General features: G+C 41.9%; 2 protein-coding genes across 13 annotated transcripts in view; one reads left to right on the top strand and one right to left on the bottom strand.

Annotated features, from left to right (window-relative positions):
• TUB (TUB bipartite transcription factor) overlaps positions 1-5,910 on the top strand; it is an 88,470-nt gene extending 82,560 nt beyond the window's left edge. For all 4 annotated transcript variants that reach the window (XM_055282532.2, XM_055282531.2, XM_063641129.1 and 1 more), the window contains 3 exons: positions 281-379; positions 605-776; positions 1,263-5,910. In XM_055282532.2, the coding sequence (XP_055138507.1) occupies positions 281-379; positions 605-776; positions 1,263-1,396 (405 nt within the window). In that variant the 3' untranslated portion in view covers positions 1,397-5,910. The remainder of the gene's footprint in view (positions 1-280; positions 380-604; positions 777-1,262) is intronic.
• The window catches only part of RIC3 (RIC3 acetylcholine receptor chaperone), a 77,424-nt gene that overhangs the window by 6,188 nt on the left and 46,681 nt on the right, over positions 1-24,555 (bottom strand). For 5 of the 9 annotated variants that reach the window (XM_055282537.2, XM_055282538.2, XM_063641144.1 and 2 more), the window contains one exon: positions 8,576-10,769. In XM_055282537.2, the coding sequence (XP_055138512.1) occupies positions 10,330-10,769 (440 nt within the window). In that variant the 3' untranslated portion in view covers positions 8,576-10,329. Of the gene's footprint in view, positions 1-6,893; positions 7,027-8,575; positions 10,770-24,555 lie in introns of those variants that run through there. The other 4 variants (XM_063641141.1, XM_063641143.1, XR_010121305.1 and 1 more) reach the window with 3 other exon arrangements.

Genomic DNA, 24,555 nt, shown 5'->3' with positions numbered 1-24,555 from the left:
TGCTGACGGATTAGAAGTAGGATGTGGAAGAGAGGACTTGAGTGTGACCAAGTAATTTGCCGGAGCGAGCGGAAGCAAGGATGACGCATAACAGGAGCTAGTTCTGGCAGGGTAGAGACCCAGGAGCTCAGTTCTGGCCGTGTTAGGTTTAGAGGGATGTGTGTTAGACTTCGGAGTGGAGATGGTGGGAACTAGCTCTTCATCTTTATTCCCGTCCCCCCACCTTCTCCAGTAGGTAAATAGACGCCTCAGGTGGCCAGTGTTGCGTTCTCTTTCCCAGGAGACAAACGTCTTAGGCTTCAAGGGGCCTCGGAAGATGAGCGTGATTGTCCCAGGCATGAACATGGTTCATGAGAGAGTCTCTATCCGCCCCCGCAACGTGAGTTTCTACCCCTCCCTCCCCTCTTTCCCCATCATTCTAGTCTCTGCATGAGCTTCTAAGGGCAGAACTCCAGCTGATGTGTATATGTGGAGGGGATACCATGTGAGAAAGCCCTGGAGGTCTAGGGAAATCTAAGGACCCCCATTCCTGGGACAGATCCCTTTTTGGGGTGGTCATGGTGCCAAAGGCCTGGGCCTGGCTCAGGTGAGGCTGCCCTCCCAGGAGCATGAGACACTGCTAGCACGCTGGCAGAATAAGAACACGGAGAGTATCATCGAGCTGCAAAACAAGACACCTGTCTGGAATGATGACACACAGTCCTATGTACTCAACTTCCATGGGCGCGTCACACAGGCCTCAGTGAAGAACTTCCAGATCATCCATGGCAATGACCGTGAGTGTTTCTATCCCTACTCATTATGGTCCATAGGTACCCAAGGCCCTTAGCATAGGGTTCAGCCCACCTAGCCCTGCCTACACTGGCTAGAGTTTAAGAATGTGAGCTATGCAGCTTAGGGTAGATGTATGGAACTTTCTAATCCTAATGACTGGGAGGTCCTGGAAGAACCTTCTTTGCAGCCCTAGTCCTAGATTCTGTGTATTCAGCAGAGTCTCAGGCACGGGAACACCCTTTAAAAGGACTTTTCCTCTTCTCTGTCCCCTGGTGTTCACATGCATCTTACTTTGTCCTTTGCCATCTGCCACCTCTTTCCTGCCACTTCTCCCAATTGGCCTTTGTTTTACTTCCTTTGTGATTCCCCTGGCATCTCCGCTTCTCACTTTTTCTTCCCTCATGTGGTTTGGGTGTCTGTCTATCCTTCCCTGGCTCTACCATTCCTGCCCTGTCCTTTTCTCTGTCTGTGCCTGTGCTTGGCCCCAGCGGACTACATCGTGATGCAGTTTGGCCGGGTAGCAGAGGATGTGTTCACCATGGATTACAACTACCCGCTGTGTGCGCTGCAGGCCTTTGCCATTGCCCTGTCCAGCTTCGACAGCAAGCTGGCATGCGAGTAGAGGCCTCTTCATGCCCTTTGGGGTTGCCCAGCCTGGAGCGGAGCTTGCCTGCCTGCCTGTGGAGACAGCCCTGCCTATCCTCTGTATATAGGCCTTCCGCCAGATGAAGCTTTGGCCCTCAGTGGGCTCCCTGGCCCAGCCAGCCAGGAACTGGCTCCTTTGCCTCTGCTGCTGAGGCAGGGGAGTAGTGGAGAGTGGGTGGGTGGGTGTGAAGGGATGAGAATAAGTTCTTTCTGTACCACGAGATCAACACACACTCCCACCCTTGGGGTAGTAGTGTGTTGTAGTTGTGCTTACCAAGCTGAGCAACCTCTTCAGCTGGGAAGGCCGGAAGAGGCATAGAGGGAGAGGAAGCACAATGCAGGGCTGCTGTGGCCCAGTCATCCGCTCAGCCAAGGAGTCAGATGGCAATGTGTACTCTAGCAGGTAGGGGGCACAGTGAATATGTGTATGTATGAAGGCCACATCAACTTTATGTAGCAAAGGGCTTGGTGGCCAAGCCTGGCCCTTAAACAACTGCAGAAAGCCCTTCAACTTCAGAAGGCACCACTCAAGCCTGAGAGAAGTTGGGAGGGACAGGCAAGTGGCAGGACCCTGTCAGGATTGCAGGTGCCTGGCTCGCTGTGGCTATGGGAATCAGCTGGTGGCTAGGGTTCTAGCGCATTTGATTTCTCCTGGTTTGCTGTGTCTCACAGAGGCAGTAGGAACCCAGCTGTCAGGGCTGTCTTGGTGGATGGGCCTTGCAGGACACAGGCTCAGCATGCAGAAGTGCATGAACAGGGTCCCTGGATCAGGGTTGTTCTGGGAGTCCTGTCAGCTGCCCCAGGAGCTCTGCTGAGCAGCCCAGCACAACCCCCAGGAAACACAGATGGGGTCCAGGTCACCAGCCTGACTGTACGCATGCCTGGGAATCCTGCTGCCACAGAACCATTCCCAAGCCATGGCATGCTCCTTGAAGAATCTCTCCTCTCTCTCTCTGGAAAGACCCAACTCTCACTGCTGTTAGCCAAGTCATGGTTGGTAACCATGTATGGTTCTTGGGAGAGAATGGGACAGGGTGAATAAAGCAGGGAATATTTTAGAACCACAAGAGATCAGCAGCGGCAGGACCCTCAGGAATCTAGTACAACCTTGTGGCTTTAGGTAAATCACACTCAGAAAATGGGGCTTGCCCTGGGTCACCTAGCTGGTTAATGGCAGCATTCAGAACTTCAGGTTCTCTTGATTTCTTTGTTCCCACTGTCCCCCAAGAAACTAGTATCTCTGGCCTCCTGGGGCCCATTCTGCATGCCCTCCCCACTTCCCCTGATTCAGAGACTTAGAAATATCAGAGTTGATAAATAAGATTGAAACCATTCCAGTAGGAAATCAGGCCGTTCCCTGCTGAAAGTTGTCTGGCTTTTTGCATGTGAGTATGATCCAGGATTGGCCTGTGTCTGGCCCCTCTGCGAGGGCTACTCAGCAGTAAGCAGGCCTTAGTAAGGCTGCCGCACACTTCTTGGTCTAGGTGAGAGAGAGTGCATAAAGGTTCTGGGGCTGGGCCTGATAACTCCCTCCACTGCCGCTATTTCTCCTTGGATGGCACCATCCACCCTGCAGGCTTGGGAACTCTAAGCTCAAGCTCTTGCTCATTCGTCATTTACCCTGGTGGAGGGTTCTTGCCCGGATAGAGATCTGAAATTGGTGGGAAGCAAGCAGGGGTTGTACCTTGCTTTAGAGTAGATATGTTTGGAAAAGCTAAGTAGAAATTTTTTAAAATAAAAGGTGTATTTTAAACATGTTAGGCTTTATAGGTGAAGGACTTATTTTGACTTAAGTAGAAGTAATATGCTCTCATTTCTTTGTAACCTAGATTTTCCTATGTTGAATGCTTAAAGCAAGGCATACCTGTTCTAGCAGGATCTGCCCACACCTCGGCCGTACATCTCTGAGAGGCCCCTCCAACGATTAGCTTTTGCAACATGGTCCAGTTTCTAGAGGGCACTACAACTTGGTGCCAGCGCTGGCGAGATACGCTGGTGCCATCCTCCTTTCTATAGTTCCAGTTTAGCCCTTCCTTGCCTTTAAGGAGAAGAGATCTTCATGGTGACATTTGAGATGATGGAAACTAGATCATCTCTAATGTCAGGTCAAGCTATTTCTCTGGATCTATGATTTTAAGATAGATAGAACAGGCTGGTTCTGAGTTCTGGTGAGACGGAGGCCCTGGTGGCAATGGAAAAATCAGAAGCACAAAGGAAAACTCTTGGCCTCTGCTTTCTCCTGTAGCACACAGAAAAGGGAGTTGGCTGGATCTTTTGGTGGGGTCAGGGAAGACAGGCTAAACTTTCTAGCTTAAGTGTGGAGAAGGATAGCCTCAGCCATAACTCTGTCAGGCATCGAGTGACAAGCATCAGCAGCTGAGTACGCTCCTGGTGATGCTGGTTTTCCTTGACCACTGGCCCTGGGGCCATGGACGCATGGACTCCTAAAGCTGCTAGGGCCCCTGGAAACCACCTGGGTTCAGCCTCTCTCACAGTAAGAGTTCTTGCCCTTCATACCCTCTACCTGGATGGATGGTCTTTGGGCAGGGAATTAATGACAGAATGAGCAGTCCCTAATGGTATTGGGCAGTTGGGAGTTTAGGCAGCTTCTCTGTAACCGCTTCTGGGACCACACCCCAAAACTCTATACCCTCTGCCCCAGAACAATTCTGCAGAGTGGTGAAGTTCACTTCCCCAACTCTTCTCCAAGTCCAGCTTTTCTTTCCTTCTGGCTCCAAGGTGCTCTGTGTCCGTCCGTCCGTGTGTGTGTGTGTGTCTGTGTGTTTATTTGGGGAAAAGGGCAATCAGCAATCAACTGAGGTTTCTTAGTTGTGATTATATTCCTGAGAATGAGTAGGAAAGGAATAAGGATGTTATGATCACCTGTGGATTTTGTCCATTCATTTCATGCTCTCTGAACAGAAGGTATACCTGGGAAAATACCAGCTTTCTCTCTCAGGGTTCTGAGTGAGAGGACACCATCCAAGAATGTTGTTAGCTTTTCAGTTCCCACTCTGCATTGCCTGAAAAAACTGGTACATTGCATGTATGCTTTTGGTTGAAATTGAACATACTCTAGTGAATGTGCCTTAAAAATCACGACACTAGTTCGAGGGAGCACATAAGGTCCAGATCTATGGCGAAGACAGATGTTGGAAGCCAGGACTGTGATAATCAGAAGCTATAAGAGAACTTTTGGAGCCTGCCTCCTTCAGTGACAAGTAGGGCACAAGATTCTAGAAGCAGAAGTCTTTTTTTTTTTTTTTCTTTTCCATTCTGAAAATAGCAGGACATTTACCTCTTAAAGAAAAAGGTCCATGCTTTGCTTATAACGGAGTCTGCAGTGAGGAGAGATGCTGGGATAGCCATTTCCATGGCTCTGTTATGCAAGCACAAATTCCATCTCCTAGATGGACTTCCTGGTTTTCTCTTACTGCAGTAACACTGGACTTCCCTTCTCTAATTCCTTACCCCAGCTGCGGCATCCCTGTGTCAACTCAGGATGCCAAGTGGCCCTCAGATTATGCTTCTCCAGATAGCTGAATGAGTCTGCTTTCACTGTGACTGGGACCTGAATGACCTGCAGTCAGGGCCCACAGTTGGGACTCTATCCTACCCTGGGCTCTGGTCTATAGGTTTGTAGTAGCCACCAGTAATAAGCCAAGGGCTAGGCTCTTGTTTGAGTTTATGGCCACCTGGAATTTTCTGTCATCTCATGATACAGGCGGGAAGGGCAGAACAGATATATTATGACAGGTTTGGTTTTTAAATTTTCCAACCAAGTGGAAAGGCAAATTGGTCTTATAGAAAGCACTACTGCACTTAGTAGCTATGTGATTTTGAGCAAACCACGTAATCTCTCTAGGTCCATTTTCCTAACCACAAGATGAAGATGTTACATTGTCAAAGCTTGCCGTAGGATTTGGGGTGAATGAAAGTTATTCCTTGCTTTCATCACTACCTTTATAGCTCATCACTGTGCCTTTTTTTCTTTCCTAAGAAAAACATCACATCCCTCTCCTCCTCTGTGCTCCTGTCCCTCCCTCCCCCTAGCAAGGTCCAGGCAAAGCTGGAGATGAGGCTGAGATCCAGAGTTTCCTAGAAGGCAACTTAGGATGGCTGGGAAAGGGAAGCCTGACTGCCTGGTCAGGAGGGTGCAGTATCTCTTGCTGGGAACACAGCCAGTTTTCACAATGCCTAGAATGTGTATGTCTATTTGCACAAGATTGTCTTTTCCTATTTTGGAGTGGTCAGACATTTTATTTTTGTTCAAGATTATCTGGAGTTTTAGACAAATTTGCAAAACTGTGCTTTTATTAAGTGACTTTTTGAATAAACTTCTTTGGTATTCTGGAGCAAATGTATTTATTTATTGGTATGTGCAATGACAAACTTGGTATTTTCCCATGTTGACATTATGTATGTTGTAGAAGTTAGTGTTTGTCTAAGTACACACATATATCAACAAATTAAACTTGAATCGTTTCAACATTTCTGTGTACTTTTTTCATAAAAGGGGGAAAAAAAGCCCTGTTTACTTCCTAATTTTTTTCTATACCTTTCATTCATTGTTTCCTAGGAGCCTCAGGTGGGTAATAACCTCACCAATGATATGTGGGTCAACACTGTCCTCCCTCTGGCTGTGCCTTTCAAGTTTAAGGTTCATCAGAACCACACCCAGAGGCTGGAAAAATGGTGAAGAAGTCAGAAGGTACTTAAGTTAGAGCAGTTCTCTTCAGGGTCTGCTGTGCCACCTGAAGGGGCTGGTGGTTCCTCAGTATCCCCTGTGGGCCTGGCCTTAGGAAGAGAACAGGGCTGTAGAGATGAAAAAGGTGTAAAAGACCCAACCACTTGATTTCTCTGGGCTTGCTTGGACCCTAATCCATTTAAACAGGACTTAGAAATGCTTAGGAATCTTTTTTGTTGTTGCAGGGCAGCTGTGGCAGATTTGAAGGCAAAAGGAAGGGAGGCTACAGTGGTAGCTAGAAGCAGACATGAAAGCTAATGGTCTGACCCAGACAGGAGGTTATAACTAAAGGCACCCAGAGAGTGCAGAAGGGCCCTGGGCCACTCCTGGCAGTCAGGGTAGCCTTAGAGGGCGTCAAGTGTGACATCTCAGCAATACCGGATTGACAGTGGTGACGGTGATCATGCTGTCACCAAGCACCTACCACATGCTTTGCCCTGGCACAGACACTTTATAAACAAACAGCCCTGTAAATAGAGCATTATTCCCAATTCATGGGGAAACTGGTTCTCTGAGAGGTTAAGGAATGACCTAAGAGGAGAAATTTGGCATATTTTCTTTGTATAAAAAAAGGGAAATAAAGGAAAAGGAAGCACATTTTAGAAAAGTCAATGGTCAAGGCAAAGTCATAAATGTGTTCATGTTTTTTCTCAATATTGCTGAATAGCTAAAGCACTAAATTTTTCTTTGGAATACAAATAGTCCAGATTGAAGGGAACTTTGAGAGTGTGGTAATAATTAGGGTTTGTTTATTCCCCCAAAGCTAGAGTTCTGATGTGACCAAGAGCATTTCCTACCTGAACCATGGCCTATCTCCTGTGGCCTCTGCCTCTGGCGGGAAATAGCACATACAGGATATTCTAAAAAGGAAAGAGGGTTTTGTTTGTTTAGTCATCAGGTTGAAAAATCTTAAATGGCTATAGACAGGGGTGACCCTATGTCCAGGACAGTCTTAGTTTATGCCTATCACCTTGGCATAATTATATTAAAGCTCCCTTTTTCCAAAGTGTTTGAATTTGGACCATAAGTTATTTGATCACCCAAGCCATATAAGGTGCAGAGTATGGTTCTCAAAGGCCATTGCTTCTACAGGCCAAATACACCTCCACTCCTCAGCACACCTCCCTGGGCCCAGCTTCTGGAGCTAGTCATGGAGATAATGAAATGGCTTCTTTGTGCTCCTGTTGTGACCAGGAAAGGGGATCTCCTGGCTGCACCACCCACCTGATTTACCAAGAATGATCCCAGATTATGCAGTTCTTTTGTGAGCTAACTGTCCATAGAGGTATGACTTGTGTACTCTGCCACAGTACCCAAAGGCCAGGGAACTGATCAAGTTCCCAGCACCCTCGTTGTGAGAAATGAAGACTGCAAGGAAAGAGACAGAAGCCCTGGCAACAAAAACCAGTCCCATGATTTTGTCATCCTGGGTTGTATACACACATATAACTGTCATCCCTGAAGGATAAAATAATTCTGGAAAATCCAAAAAACTGTCTAAATCCTAAATAACTGAAAGGTATATCCAAATGTCTGATATATAAATACACAAATATATTCCTTATATATAAACCAACCAAGAGCTAGGGCAGGAAGAACCACCATAAGGGCTTAGTACTTCTGGCAGGAATTTCCATAAGCCAATCTTCCCCAAAGACCAACAACACTTTACATAACAACCTCATCAAAATACTTGAACATCCATGTATTTTCACACCCTGCTGCTTTTTTCTACAACTCTTTCTGCCAAGAATGTCCTCTTTTCTTTCCCTACCTGAAGTTCTTTGCATGCCTCAAGGCCCACCTCCCCAGAAACTGTGAAGTTTCTTGGAAATACTTCAGCAAAAACAATTTATCTTTCCTGTAGTTTTGGGCCCATGTCTGAATCACAGCATAGCCCTTATAATAAAAACATAATTACCACTTAATGAGTGGTTATCATGTATGAGCTAGAACCAATGCTGTTTTACACACACTGATGATTTCATTTAACCAGGACCTTTAATACCCCTCCCCTTTACTACCCTGAAGCCAAAGCTCAGACCAGTTAAGGAGCTGACCCAAGATTCCACAGCTAGAAAATGCAGGGACAGATCATGGCTCATGTTTCTCTGCCTGCAGAATTCACAATCCTGAGCCCTCTTATAAGGTCATAGTTCATTTTATCTGTCAGGCTTGCTCTCGTTACATTGAGTTTTTTGAGGGTAGAAATTGAGCCCTGTTACCCAGTACCTAGCACTGAGCAACTGACTGCTAAATGAATGAATCAGCTAGAAGAAAACAGAAGTATTTATCTCTAATATGGGAATCATATCCTAAGGCCAAAAGTAAATCTGAGCCAGGAACCCAGGGCTCTCCTCATGAATCAAACCCCTCATAGTGAATGAAGGGAAATAACACAGAAAACAATTTATCGAAACAGTAAAGAGCACCTGTTATTTTTCACCTTTAGTGTACAATACATCTAGATTGCATTCAGTACATTTTAAACTGCATTCTTTACAATGTGAATCAAATGTTCTACACAGAGATAGATGCAATACTTGACACTGCAAAACTCAGTCTTGAATGACTTTTCTCTGTAACTCAATTAACAATAAATATCTAGTAGTAGCTGACAGATTATCTTAATATGATCCCATACCTTCTAATAGCAGTCTGTATGCTGATGTATGATTTTAAACTATTTTCCTGGCACCTTATTCATGCCAAGCATAATGTAACTCTAAAAGCCATATCTACCTTTACATAATGTCTTAATTTTCCAGTCTTCTACATTTCATGACTGGGAATGTCTTTGGGAATGTGCCCTCTTCAAACTCTCAGGTCTTACATGTAAACTGAATTCACACATACCTCATGATGTAATTCATGGGTGCTATCTTGTCTCAAGAAGACACACGTCAGAGGCAGTAAGGAGAAAAGGCCTTTAGTTTGGTCAAAATCCTCCCAGTCTTAATCTAGTTACTACTTTCCCCAGCTCTCTCAAAAGACCCAGATATCCAAGTATGGAACACATGGTCTCTACCCCTGGGCACTGCTATATTGGTTCTCTGCAACAGACATACTCCAACTTCCCTGTTGAGTTGGCACTTTGTATACAAGATCAGTCCTCATTTCTGTTCCAATTTATGGTTCTGAGAACAAATTTCTCAAAGGGTGCAACATTCAGAAACAGCTTTAGGTAAGGACTGTCCGTAAGTACACAGATTCTCTCCCCTATTGCTGGCTTCCTGGCCTTCTGAGCTCCTCATGGCAGGAGCAGAATTCACTATCTTGAGCCCTCTTATAGGGTTGCAGCCTCCTCGTGGCAGGACCATCCCTGGGCAGGGATTCCTGCAGCTTCAATGGCCTCAAGTCTTGACTCTGCAGGGCAGGGTCTAAAGTCTCTATCTAAAGCTTCCTCTGTCCACTGAAAACCAGGAGTGCAAAGGTACTTCTGGGCTTGGCAGTTCTGTTAAGCAGAACACGGGTAAAGGAAGCTAGATATCCAGGTAGTATCAGAGTAAAACAGTCCCCAAACAAGCCTCTGGGCTCATTCTCAGATCAGTGGGAGTCTTCCCTACTCTGGAGAAAAGAAGATGTCTGAGGCAGCATCAATGTTCCTAGGAAGACCCTCCCTACAAGGAAGAGGCTTCAGCTTAGACAGCAGAGTCTTACCCTGCTCTAGGCCCATCAGCCCCACAAATAAAATGTTCTCTTCTCACCAGGAGACTACTAACCTGCTCAAGGCCCAAAGAATAAGGCATCTTGGAGTCTGAAATCTTCATTCTTGCAATCTTAAGTCCTTATCATCTATAAGCTGATGTTCGTTCACAGGTGAACTATCTGTTACACCTACCAGGAAGAGTCAGACCTTTGCCCCTGAGTGGTCCCATCTGTAATTACAATAGACCAAACATAATTACTTAATGGATCAACTTCTCTGATAAAGGCAGGAAGAGAAAGAGCGAAGCTGTCCTGTGTTCACACTAATGTCCGTGTTTTACAAGGTGACAGGTGTGTGAGCACCAGGAAGGATACATGATATCCATGATAGTGGCCTGATAGCTACGACACTTGAACACAGTGAAGAAAGTGCAGGGCACAGGGCCAAGAAGGAAATCTGAGGAGAGAGAGGTCACCTTGGGACTTGAGTAATGAATACTTCAGACTGGCTGTTTTCACTCTAAACCCTGGGGGTTACGCTTCCTCAGCATGCTGCCTGTATATGCTTTATCGGTGCTGATGCCCAACTCTTCATCTTTAAAGTCTCGGGACCACTCTTCTTTGGTGGTTTCCTCTTGCTCAGGGTAGCTATCTGCACTAAATCCAGCATTCTCTGCCAAGACAGCAGGATCCTCGTCTTCATGAAAACAGCAGGAACATGTTTCTGGCTTTGGATCACACGAGGTAACAGAATTATCTTCCTGGGCTCTGGGGTCAGTGGGCAGACTTTCCCAACCCAAATGATCTGATTCTTCCTCTTCTATCATTCCCATTCTTTCAGCTATTTCTTCAGCAGAAAGTTCTTTTGGGTCAGGGTAATCCACCAAGATTGTTTCTTGCCTATGCTTGATACAGTCTGAAAGGTCATAAATTGGGTAAGTCTCTTCGGGGTAACCTAGAGAGAAAAGTAGCACAAAGTATTACAAAGAATGTCTCCTCAAAAAAAAAAAAAAATAGTGTCAGGTTCAAAGAGAATTCTCAGGCAGCAGCCATCCTATCCTAACAAATCCATTCAAGACATCTCTAAGATTCCAATAGTTCTAAAGTTTCACTTCAGCAAATTCTTAGCAATCTGGCTATCCCAATGCTCTTTGAAATACAAACTAATTCAGATGAAAATCCCTTCTTATGTGTAGGGTGCTTGGGGCAGAGTTAAGTCTTATACCACGTGTTTTTTGCAGTACTGATGAAGATAAACAAATGACATGAGCCTTTAGTTAAAATAAAAAAAGCATCAAAACCAGACGGAGACAGCACAGCTCCAGGCTAATGTTTATAATTTCTATTTGGAACAATTTCCAAATCTTCCTTGGTGGAGTGGGGAGAGGAAAGGAATGCTAAGCTCTGTGAAAAATACACCAGGAAGCTTTCTATTTATCCAAACAATTGAAATGGCTTGCAAGTGTCAAAAATAGAGAGCACTTTAGCAAGACATGCCCAAGATCCCGAAGGACAAGCACTGCATTTTCAGAAGACAAAATTCCTGTTGTTGGCTTCTTCATCTTCACAAAATGGAACAAAAGAAAACAACAAACTGGTAAACAAAATGAGTAACACTGGTACTGAGTCCCAGCTAGGATAATGAGAAAAGAGAAACTGTTGCCAAATTACCAAACTAAATGAAATAAATCTGTCTCAGCCAAGCAAGCCTTAGCAGCAGATGGGCCGTGCTGGAGCTCACACACCAGTACTGGCACCAGCGACCGTGATCACGATTACAGTGCAGAAAGCTGGAGGATTCAGAACCCATTTGTCCATTATGATAATTGGCAAATTCAACCCTAACGTAAACTATTTTTTGCCTACAACTGTGACAAGTCTTTTTTGGTGGCATGTAGGGTGTGTGTGGAGACATTTCTACATTTACTGCTTTTTCTGACTATAAAAATCATATAGACTCATTTGTAGAAAATTTGAAAAAAATACAGGCTAATTTAAAAAAGAAAACACAAATCACTCATATCTTCACTCATAATAATTTGCTTTTTTCTGGTCTTTTTTTAACCATATATACACATGTATTTTATTTTCTTTTTTTTTGAGACAGAGTCTCGCACTGTTGCCTGCCCAGGCTGGAGTGTGGTGGTGGAATCTCGGTTCACTGCAACCTCTGCCTCCCCGATTCAAGTGATTCTCCTGCCTCAGCCTCCCGAGTAGCTGGGATTACAGGTGCATGCCACCACACCTGGCTAATTTTTTGTATTTTTAGTAGAGACGGGGTTTCACCATGTTGGCCAGGCTGGTCTCAAACTCCTGACCTCAGGTGATCCACCCACCTCGGTCTCCCAAAGTGTTGGGATTACAGGCGTGAGCACTGCGCCCGGCCAACATGTATTTTCTTATTCCCCTTTTTTAAAAAGAAGGATCATATTTGTGTATAAAAGGTTATATCCTGATGTTTTTCAATTCAACATTATATCATGAGCATCTCTCCATGTCATTAGGCATTTGAAAGCTGGCTGCAAAATATCTCATCATATAGCTACATAACTGACATGATTTACTAGTCCTCTTTTCTAGGACATTTTAGATTCTTTCCAATTTTCCCCTATTATAAGTAGTATACAAGTTAAGATTTCTTAATATAAATCTATGTCCACTTCCCTAGTTCTTTAAGATAGACTTCTATAAATATGAAAACTAGACCAAAGGGAATAGACATTTTAAAAGCCTTTTTTATACTCTGCCAAATTACTTTCCAGAAGAGTAGTATAAATTTTCAATCCTACCAGTGATATAAAGACTGTCCATCTTATGACACCCTCACCAGCACTCACAGTAGTATGTTAAGAATTTTGCCAATGCAGTCTTTATTCCAAGGCTTAACTTACTGTGGATGGAATGCTAGGTAAAGTGGAGCTTCGCTAACCCAAGGCCCTCAGCCTCCATGGTCAAGGATAGGAGCTGGAGTGCTGCTTGCTAGTCAGCTCCCAGCCACTGAATGCTTAAAAGAAGTCCATTTGCTGGCATATCCCTGCCTTCCCACACCTAGAACAAAGCTTACCTTTGAATTTTCGTGACTATCTGCTTTAAGAGGGAAGGTCACCCAGACTCAGGCTCTCAGCCTACCCCAACACCAGGCCTCCGTCCAGCTCTGCATCCCTAGTCATAACGCCTGCACCCACAGACCCAGCCTCCACGCTGGCCCCTGCAGATACAGACTCCGGGCCCACCCAGCATCACGCCAGCAACTATGGCCCCAGAATCCAGTCCCACCCTAGGTTCCAGACAAAACCAGAGCCAGGTCTGCCCACATAGCCCAGTGCCAAATTGGCACCCCTAATGGCACCCAAATTGGAGCCTGCAGACACAGGCTCCAGGCTTGCCCAGTGCCAGGCTAGTCTCTATGACCACCCCCACCTTCAGGTTGGCCCCTGCATTCCCACAATCCAGCAGACCCTGGGTCTAGGCCAACCCAGTAGACCCCAGCATTGGGCTGGCCCTCAGAACCCCAGGACTGCCCCTATGGACCTAGGTTCTAGGCTGGGGCCTGTGGCCCCAGGACCCAAGCCAGCCCTAATGGACCTAGCCTTCATACACATCCATCAGACTCAGCCTCCATGCCCATTTCAGTGGACCCGGGCACCAGGTTCATCCTAGCACCTGGCCAATCTCTGAAGACCCAAGCTCAAGGCCCAGTCCAACCCCAGGTCAGCCCTTGTGGACCTAGGCTTTGGGATAGCCTCTCTGCACAAGATACAAGCTCCAGGTCCATGCCTGAGTATCCAATCAACAGGTACACCCCAGTGGATCCAGGCATCAACCACAACCCCATGGACTCAGCACCAGGCCACCCTGCCTAAGGACTCTACCAGCAAGGCCACCTGCAGATCACACCAAATGGCCTACCCAGAATCTCTGGGCAGGCTAACTGGTGAATGGCTTTTCCAGACAAAGCCAGAATGCAAAAACCATTCACCAGCATAAGTCCCTGCTTCTTCAAATGCACAGATACCAGTGCATAGCCATGAGGATGAAGAACAATCAAGGAAACATGTTGCCACCAATGAACAAAATAAAGCACCAGGAACAGACTCTAAAGAAATGAAGATACGGCTGGGCGTGGTGGCTCACGCTTGTAATCTCAGCACTTTAGGAGGCCAAGACCAGTGGATGACCTGAGGTCAGGAGTTCAAAACCAACCTGTCCAACATGGTGAAATCCCATCTCTACTAAAAATACAAAAAATTAGCCGGGCATGGTGGCAGGCGCCTGTAATTCCAGCTACTCAGGAGGCTGAGGCAGGAGAATCGCTTGAACCCAGGAGGCAGAGGTTCCAGTGAGCCGAGATCATGCCACTGCACTCCAGCCTGGGCAACAAGAACAAAACTCCATCTCAAAAAAAAAAAAAAAAGAAAGAAAAAGAAAACACAAACTCAGCGAACTTCAAGAAAATACAGAGAAACAAAAACAAAACCAGGAAAACAATAAATAACTAAAACAAAAAATTTATGAGAGATTGAAATTATATTTAAGAAATCAAACAGAAGAAATTCTACAGCTGAAAAATAAGAGAAATGAAATGAAAAATGCAATGGAGAGTATCAACAGCAGAACTGATTGAGCAAAAGAATGAACCTTTGAATCTAAAGACAGATTATTTGACAATATACAGTTGGATGAGAAAAAAGAATGTAAAGAAAGCAAGCTTATGGGATTTATGGGGCAGCTTATGGGATTTATGGGAACTGGAGTTCAAGAAGGAGGAGAGAGACACAAAAGGATAGAAAGCTTAAAGAAATAATAGCAGAAAACTATACAAATCTGGGGAAAGTTATAAATATCTGGGTACAGGAAGGTCAAAAGTCTCCAAGCAGACTGAACTCAAGTAAGACTATATCAAGAAGTATTATAATCAAACTATCAAAAATCAAAAACAGAGAGGATGCTGGAAGCAGCAAAAGAAAAAAAGTAGATCACATATAAGGGAGGTCTAACAGATTTATCAGCAGAAACCTTAAAGGCCAGAAAAGAGTGGGATAATATATTCAAAATGCTTATGGAAAACAAAAACAAACCAAAAAGGTCAACCAAGAATATTGTAGTTGGCAAAGCTCTCCTTCAGAAATGAGGAAAAAACAGACTCTGCCAGACAAAAGCTGAAGGAGCTTATCCCCACAAGATCTATCTTATAAGAAATGCTCAAGGGTGTTCTTCAAGTAGAGAGCAAGGGACACTATTTAGTAACACAAATATATTATATATATATATATATGAAAGTATAGGCTGGGTGCAGTGGCTCACGCCTGTAAACCCAGCACTTTGGGAGGCTGTGACGGGTGGATCACCTGAGGTCAGGAGTTCGAGACCAGTCTGACCAACATGGTGAAACCCCACCTCTAATAAAAATACAAAATTAGCTCGGCATGGTGGTGCATGCCTGTAATCCCAGCTACTTGGGAGGCTGAAATAAAAACTATAAAACATTGATGAAAGAAATTGAAGAAGACACAAATAAAATGAAAAGATGTCCTGTTTATGGATTGGAAGAATTGATATTGCTAAAATGTCCATACTATACAAAGCAATCTACAGATTTAATACAATCCCTATCAAAATTTCAATGACAATTTTCACAGAAATAGAAGAAACAATTCTAAAATTCATATGGAACCACAAAAGACCCCAAATGGCCAAAGCAATTGTGAACAAAAAGAACAAAGCCAGAGGCATCACAGTACCTGATTCCCAAATCTACTACAAAGCTATAGTAATCAAAACAGTATGTTACTGGCATAAAAATAGACACACAGACTGATGGAACAGAATAGAAAGCCCAGAAATAAATCCACATATTTATGGTCAATTTTTTTAAACAAAGATGCCAAAAAATAAAACACACACACACACACACACACAAGTCAAAGGACAAACACAAAAAGGTCAAAGGACAATCTTTTCAATAAATGGTGTGGGGAAACTGGATATCCACATGCAAAACAGTGAAATAAGACCCTCATCTCACACCTCACATTTACAAAAATCAACTCAAAATGCACTGAAGACTTAAACATTAAGACCTGAAACTGTAAAACTAGTAGAAGAAAACCTAGGGAAAAAGCTCCATGACATTGGTCTGGACAATGCTATTTTTGGAAAGCCCATGCAACAAAAGTGAAAATAGACAAATGGGTTTACTGCAAAAAGCTTCTGTACAGCAAAGGAAACAACAGAGTAAAGAAACAATGTATGTAATGGGAGAAAATATTTGCAAACCATATATTTGATAATGGGTTAATATGCAAAATATATAAGGAACTCAACTCCACAGCAAAAGAAAACCTAATTTAAAAATGGGCAAAGGATATAAATAGACACTTCTCAAAAGAAGACATAAAAATAGTCAACAGGCATATAGAAAGTGCTCAACATCACTAAACATTCAAGAAATGCAAATTTAAACCACAATATCACCACATCTGTTAGAATGGCTACTATCAAAAAAGACAAAAGGCAATAATAAGTGTCAGCAAGGATGTAGAGAAAAGGGAATCTTTATATACTATTGCTGGAAATGTAAACTAGTACAGTCACTATGGAAAACAGTATAGTGGCTCCTCAACAAATTAAAAATAGAACTATCATATGGTCCAGTAATCCCACTACTGGATATATATCCAAAAGATAAGAAATCAGTACGTCAAAAAGATATCTGCACTCTCATGTTCATTGCAGCATTGTTCACAATAGCCACGCTATAGCATCAATGTGAACATCCATGAATGGATGAATAAAGAAAATGTGGCACATATACGCAACAGAATACTACTTAGCTTTTTTTTTTTTTTTTCGAGACGAGGTCTCACACTGTCACCCAGGCTGGAGTGCAGTGGCACAATCTCAGCTCACTGCAATCTCCACCTCTTGGACTCATCTCAGCCTCCCAACTCAGCCTCCCAAGTAGCTGAGACTAGACACATGCTACCATGCCTAGCAAATTTTTGTATTTTGTGGAGACAGGGTTTCACCATGTTGCCCAGGCTGGTCTTGAACTCCTCGGCTCAAGCAATCCACCTGCCTCGGCCTCCCAAAGTGTTGGGATTACAGGCGTGAGCCACTGCACCTGGCCTACTCAGCTTTCAAAAAGGAAATCCTGTTATTTATGACAACCTAGATGAACTTGGAGGACATTATGTTAACTGAAATAAGCCAGGCACAGAAAGACAGAAACAGCGTGATTTCACTTATATGTGGGGTGTAAAAAAGTCGAGATCATAAAGAAAATAAAATGGTGGTTATCAGAAGCTAGGGGGATCAGAGAAATGCTAGTCAAAGGACATAAAATTTCAGTTGGATAGGAGGAATAAGTTCAAGAGATCTATACATTATATAGACTGCAGTTAATAACAGTATGTTGTATATTTGAAAATTGCTAACAGAGTACATTTTAAGTGTTCTCACCACAAAAATCCTTAAGTATGTGAGGTAATGTGTATGTTAAATAGCTTGATTTAGCCATTTCACAGTGTATACACATATTAAAACATCAATATATATAATTTTATCTATTAATCAAAATAAATAATTTTCTTTTTAAAAGAGGAAGAGGCCCACTGAGGAAAATCAAATAATAACTCATAAAACTGCTGAGGTAGCCTATGTAAGCCACCATTACTGGTTACTCAAAAACATCATTAAGGCCGGGCGCGGTGGCTCACGCCTGTAATCTCAGCACTTTGGGAGGCCGAGGTGGGCAGATCACGAGGTCAGGAGATCAAGACCATCCTGGCTAACACAGTGAAACCCCATCTCTACTAAAAATACAAAAAATTAGCCAGGCGTGGTGGCAGGCGCCTGTAGTCCCAGCTACTTGGGAGGCTGAGGCAGGAGAATGGCGTGAACCTGGGAAGCGGAGCTTGCAGTGAGCCAAGATCCCGCCACTGCACTCAAGCCTGGGTGCAACACAGTGAGACTCCATCTCAAAAAAAAAAAAAAAGAACATCATTAAAAATATAAGCAAGCAACAAAAATTCACTGCTCCTATGAGGAAACCAGCACTTCAAAATGAGGAAACAAAACTAACCAAAAACAAACCATGCCAATAGTCTCTAATAAAATAGTTAGTGCAGGAGATAAAGGCGTTGACGTCAACCAATTTATGATTGATATTCCTAATAATATTCAAGAAGATACTGCATTGATAAAACCTAGCCAGGCTTCAATTTAAAAAGGGAGCAAGCAAGAAATAAAAAGCTATTGAATAGAAAGCCGTAATTGTAAAAAAAAAAAAAAAAAATTAATGCTCAGCAAGAAAACAGCAGATTGGGCTGGGTGCAGTGGCTCATGCCTGTAATCCTAACACTTTGGGAGGCTGAGGCAGTCGGATCACCTGAGGTCAAGAGTTCAAGACCAGCCTGACCAACATGGCGAAACCCTGTCTCTACTAAAAATACAAAAAAAATTAGCCGGGAGTGGTGGCAGGCACCTGTAGTCCCAGCTACTTAGGAGGCTGAAGCATGAGAATCACTTGAACCCAGGCAGCGAAGGTTGCAGTGAGCTGAGATCGCACCATTGCACTCCAGCCTGGGAGACAGAGCGAGACTCCATCTCAAAAAACAAAAAAAAAAAGAAAAAATAGCAGATTGAAATGGACATGGCTGAAAACCAAATTAGTATATTAAAAGTCCAAGTTGAGGAATTCTCCCAGCACAAAGATAAAATGATAAAGAAATGGAAATTATGCGGAAAAAAGATAAGCTACATGGCAAACTATCAACAATATCCAATCTCAGAATTACTGGAATTCTAGAATGAGAGAACAAAATAAGGTAAATGGGAGCAATAATCAAAGAGATTATAAAAGAAAATATCCTTTAGCTGAAGAAATCCTTGAGTCTTCAGATGGGAAGGACTTGCTAAATCCTTGGCAAAAATACTATGAAAAATCCACACATTCGTACACACTCAGACATGCGCAGATTATAACCAAATTCAGATTTTTAAAAGCTGGAGGCATCACGCTACCTGACTTCAAACTATACTACAATGCTACAGTAACCAAAACAGCATGGTACTGGTACCAAAACAGAGATAAAGACCAATGGAACAGAACAGAGACCTCAGAAATAACACCACACATCTACAACTATCTGATCTTTGACAAACCTGACAAAAACAAGAAATAGAGAAAGGATTCCCTATTTAATAAAGTGCTGGGAAAACTGGCTAGCCATATGTAGAAAGCTGAAAATGGATCCCTTCCTTACACCTTATACAAAAATTAATTCAAGATGGATTAAAGACTTAAATGTTAGACCTAAACCCATGAAAACCCTAGAAGAAAACCTAGGCAATACCATTCAGGACATAGGCATGGGCAACGACTTCATGACTAAAACACCAAAAGCAATGGCATCAAAAGCCAAAATAGACAAATGGGATCTATTTAAACTAAAGAGCTTCTGCACAGCAAAAGAAACTACCATCAGAGTGAACATGCAACCTACAGAACGGGAGAAAATTTTTGCAATCTATCCATCTGACAAAGGGCTAATATCTAGAATCTACAAAAAAACTCAAATTTATAAGAAAAAAACAACCCCATCAAAAAGTGGACAAAGGGTTATGAACAGACACTTCTCAAAAGAAGACATGTATGCAGCCAACAGACACATGAAAAAATGCTCATCATCACTGGCCATCAGAGAAATGCAAATCAAAACCACAATGAGATACCATCTCACACCAGTTAGAATGGCAATCATTAAAAAGTAAGGAAATAACAGATGCTAGAGAGGATGTGGAGAAATAGGAATGCTTTTACACTGTTGGTGGGAGTGCAAATTAGTTCAACCACTGTGGAAGACAGTGTGGCAATGCTTCAAGGATCTAGAACTGGAATTACCATTTGACCCAGCAATCCCATTACTGGGTAAATACCCAAAGGATTATAAATCATGCTACTATAAAGACACATGCACACGTACATTTATTGCGGCACTATTCACAACAGCAGAGACTTGGAACCAACCCAAATGTCCATCAATCATAGACTGGATTAAGAAAATGTGGCATATATACACCATGGAATACTATGCAGCCATAAAAAAGGATGAGTTCATGTCCCTTGCACGGACATGGATGAAGCTGGAAACCATCATTCTCAGTAAACTATCATAAGGACAAAAAACCAAACACGCATAGGTGGGAATTGAACAATGAGATCACTTGGACACGGGGCAGGGAACATCACACACCAGGACCTGTCGGAGGATGGAGGGCTAGGAGAGGGATAGCATTAGGAGAAATACCTAATGTAAATGATGAGTTGATGAGTGGAGCAAACCAACATGGCACATGTATACCTAGGTAACAAACCTGCACATTGTACACATGTACCGTAGAACTTAAAGTATAATTTAAAAAAAGAAAGAAAGAAAATAAAACAAATTTCCAGACAGAAAACAAACAAGCTAGCTAACAACAGGTAACCTATTGAGAAAAAGAAGCAGACCAGGATAAGATTTCGCATTTGCAACATCAAATTAGAGAATGAAGCAATATTTTCAACCTTTTTAGGGAAAATGGCATAATCAACAATTTTATACCCAGCCAAACAATTTGTGTACAGATGAAAAATATGTACAGATATCCAAGTATTCAGTACACAATACTATATGGGAAAAAATATGAAGGTATTCTTGACAAATACAAAAATTAGTCAAAATTTAAATTCAAGAAAGATTATGCTATATATGAGACAGTGGTTAACAATGAAATCTGTAAGAATTATCAACATAAAATAAGTATTGATAATGTGGCCTAGGAATTTAATGCTGCTGTTGAGAAACAACACTTAAAACAGAAAAGGTTAATATCTTTAAAAATTAATATCACTTGTAGTTAAAATTACATATAATTTCAACAAAACCTAACAGGTAGAGGGGGAACAATGAAAATTGCAATTTGGAGGAAAAATTGAATTTCATTTCATTAATTACTTGTGAGATTAAAATACTTTTTTATATGTTTCATAGCTGGTTGCATTTTTTCTCTTTGTGAACTGCTTATCTGTAAGGATATCAGTGTTTTCTAAATTAGTTCTAGAACTTTTTAATATATTAAAGATATCGGCCAGGTGCAGTGGCTCACATCTGTAATCCCAGCACTTTGGGAGGTTGTGGTGGGCAGATCGCTTGAGGCCAGGAGTTCAAGACCAGCCTGGCCAACATGGCAAAACCCTGTCTCTACTAAAACTAAAAAAATTATCTGGGCATGGTGGCACATGACTGTAGTCCCAGCTATTTCGGAGGCTGAGGCACGAGAATCACTTGAACCCAGGAGGCAGAGGTTGCAATAAGCAGATATCAAGCTACAGCACTCCAACTTGGGCAACAAAGCAAGCAAGCCTCTGTCTCAAAAAAAACAAAAAAAAGATAACTTTTTTCAATCATATTTGTTATAAATATTTTTCCAGTTTATTCTTGTCTTTTAAACTGTGTGATATTCTCTGATCTCCAGAAGGTAAAAGTTTTATGCATTTAAGCTACACAATCTTTTCCCTTAGAATTTCCTGTGTTGCTTTAAAAAAAATTAACCTTTTTTATTTTGAGATAATTATAGATTCACAGGCCATATATAAGAAATAATACAAGCCAGGCACAGTGGCATGCACCTGGAGTCCCAGCTACTCAGGCGGCTGAGGTGGGAGGATCGCCTGAGCCCCAGCATAGGCAACATGGTTAAGACCCTATCCCTTTAAAAAATAATACTAATAGTAATACAGAAATCCCATGTACCCTTTATCCAGTTTCTCCCAAAGGCAACATCTAGCAAAACTGTACTACAATATAACAACCAGGATATTAATATTGATATAGTCAGTATACAGAACATTTTCCATCACCACAAGGATCCCTTAAGGTGCCTTTTCATGGCACACTTACTCTTCCCTACTCCTATTCCCCTCTTAACTCCTAGCAACAACTAATCAGTTCTCTATTTCTATAATATTGCCACATCAATTATAAATGGAATCATATAGTATGTAACCTTTGGGAATTAGTTTTTTCCCTCTACTCAGCATAATTCTCTGGAAATTCATCTAGGTTGTTGTACATATAGTTCATTCCTTTTTATTGCTGAGTGTATACCACAGTATATATATATATACATATACACACCACAGTTTATTCATCTCCTAAAAGACATTCGGGTTGTTTCCAGTTAGTTCTTGGCTATTAAAATTAAGCTGCTATAAATATTCACAAAGACTCATATGCAAAAGTTCACAGCTGCTTGAGTCATAAGAGTGCAAAGCTAGGAACAACCCAAACGTTCCTCAACTGGTGAATGGACAAATTATGGTATAAGCATATAACTAAAAAATTAGCCCTAGAATAAAGGCTGTTCTGGACCCAAACTAAAAAATGTTAAAGCCTTAAAGGATTCAACTGTTTTCTACTAACCTAACTGCTAACCTAATAAATCTAACACTATTTAAAGTACTAAAACAAAATCCAGCACCTAACAATGTAAAATTTGTAATATCCATCATCCAATCAAAACCTACCAGGTATGAAAAAAAAAAAAAGGAAATTAAGACCCATTACCAGGAGAAAAATTAGTCAACAGTAACATTCCCAGAAATGGCATGGATGATGAAATTAGCAATTAAAACAGTCAAGAAAGCTATTTCAGATATGCCTCATACATTTAAGAAAGTAGAGTAAAATATGAATAAATGAGATATTAAAAAGACTCAAATGAAACTTCTAGAGATAATAATGTCTGAAATTAAAAACCACTGAATAAGATTAACAGTGGGTTAGATACAGTAGAAGAAGACATCAACAAACCTGAAGACATAGCAAGAAAAACTATTCAAAACTAAGCATGGTAAGAAAAAAAAAAAAAAGTGAACAGAACTTACATGACCTGTGGGGCAATATCAAACATATATGCAACTGGATAGCCAGAAGGAAATAAGAGAGAGACACAAAGACACAGATCATTAATAAAATAATGGCCAAAAATATAAATCATGGGTCTAAGCTTCCACCTTGAGAAACTAGAGAAAGGCAAATTAAACCAAAAGTACCAGAAAGAAAGAAACACAAGTCAATGAAATAAGAAACAAACAAACAAAAAGAAACCAAAATACAGTTCTTTGAAAAGATCAACAAGGTTGATAAACCTCTGGGCAGCTTGATCAGGAAAAGAAACAAATTACCAGGATCAAGAATAGAAGAGGGTGCACCCCTACAGATCTTACGTACATTAAATGGATAATTAGACTATATTATGAACAACTTTATACTAACAATAAAGTTGACAATATGGATGAACTATGTAAATTCCTTGAAAGATACGAACTATCAAAAGTTCACTCAAGAAGTGAATGACCAAATAGCACTATATCCATAAAATACATTAAATTCATAGACATCTTCCCACAAATAAAACTCCAGGCCAACTGGGCACAGTGGCTCATACCTATAATCCCAGCATTTTGGAGGCCAAGACCAGAAGACTGCTTAAGACCAGGAGTTCAAGACCAGGCATGAGTAGCTGGGCCTACAGGCATGTACCACCATGCCTGGCTAATTTTTTAAATTTAAAAAATTGAAAAATTAAAAAATCGAAAAATTAAAAAATTAGCCAGGCGTGGTAGTGCATGCCTGTATGCTCAGCTACTGAGGAGGCTGAGGTGGGAGGGTTGCTTGAGCCCAGAAGATCAAACAGTGAGCCATGATCATGTGCCACTGTACTCCAGCCTGGGCAACAGGGAGAGACCCTGAAAAAAAGAGAGAGAAAAAGAAAGAAAGAAAAAGAAAAACAGAAAGCAAGCAAGCAAGCAAGAAACTCCAGACCAAGATAATATCATTGGAGAATTCCACACAACTTTTATGGATAAATAACAGTAACTCTATGAAACCTTTCCAGAAAACAGAAACAGGAACACCTCCCAATGCATTTTATGAGGCCAGGATTACCCTGAAATCAAAACCAAAGACATTACAGGAAAAGAAAATCACAGACCAATATCCCTCACATATGCAAGACCTATACACTGGAAACTACAATGCACTGCTGAGAGAACTTTTAAAAGATCTAAATAAATGGTGAGATATAACACGTTCATGAACTAGAAGATTCAATATTGTTACAGTATTGATTCTTCCAAATTGATCTAAAGATTCAAAGCAGTACCAATCAAAATCCCATCAGGCTTTTTCATAAAAACTGACAAACTGATTGTAAATTTATCTGAAATTGTGAAGGAAATAGCCAAAACAATTTTGGGAAAAAAAATTCGAACAACTTGAACTACCCTAAATAAAGACTTACTATAAAGACATAGTAATAAGGACCGTGTGCTATTGGTACAAGTAGAGACATACAGATCAATGGAACAGAATAGAGCCCAGAACAGACAAGCATACGCATGGTCAACTGGTTTTTCAAGCAAATGTCAAGCTAATCAAATGTAACAAAAGAAGCTGAACAATTGGGTATTTGATATCGAAAAAAATAAACCTCAGTCCTGAGACCTCAGACCATCTATAAAGGTTAACTCAAAATAGATCACAGGCCTAAATGTAAAAGCTAAAACCGTAAAATTTCTAGAAAACATGGGAGTTGGACAAACCTTGGGTTAGCCAAATATTTCTTAAACAGAACATAAAAAATGGGCTGGGCACAGTGGCTCACGCCTGTAATCCCAGCACTTTGGGATGCCG

This window comes from Symphalangus syndactylus, chromosome 6 (assembly GCF_028878055.3).
Source record: "Symphalangus syndactylus isolate Jambi chromosome 6, NHGRI_mSymSyn1-v2.1_pri, whole genome shotgun sequence".
Taxonomy (NCBI): domain Eukaryota; kingdom Metazoa; phylum Chordata; class Mammalia; order Primates; family Hylobatidae; genus Symphalangus; species Symphalangus syndactylus.
This window is presented reverse-complemented; position numbering and strand designations above follow the sequence as displayed.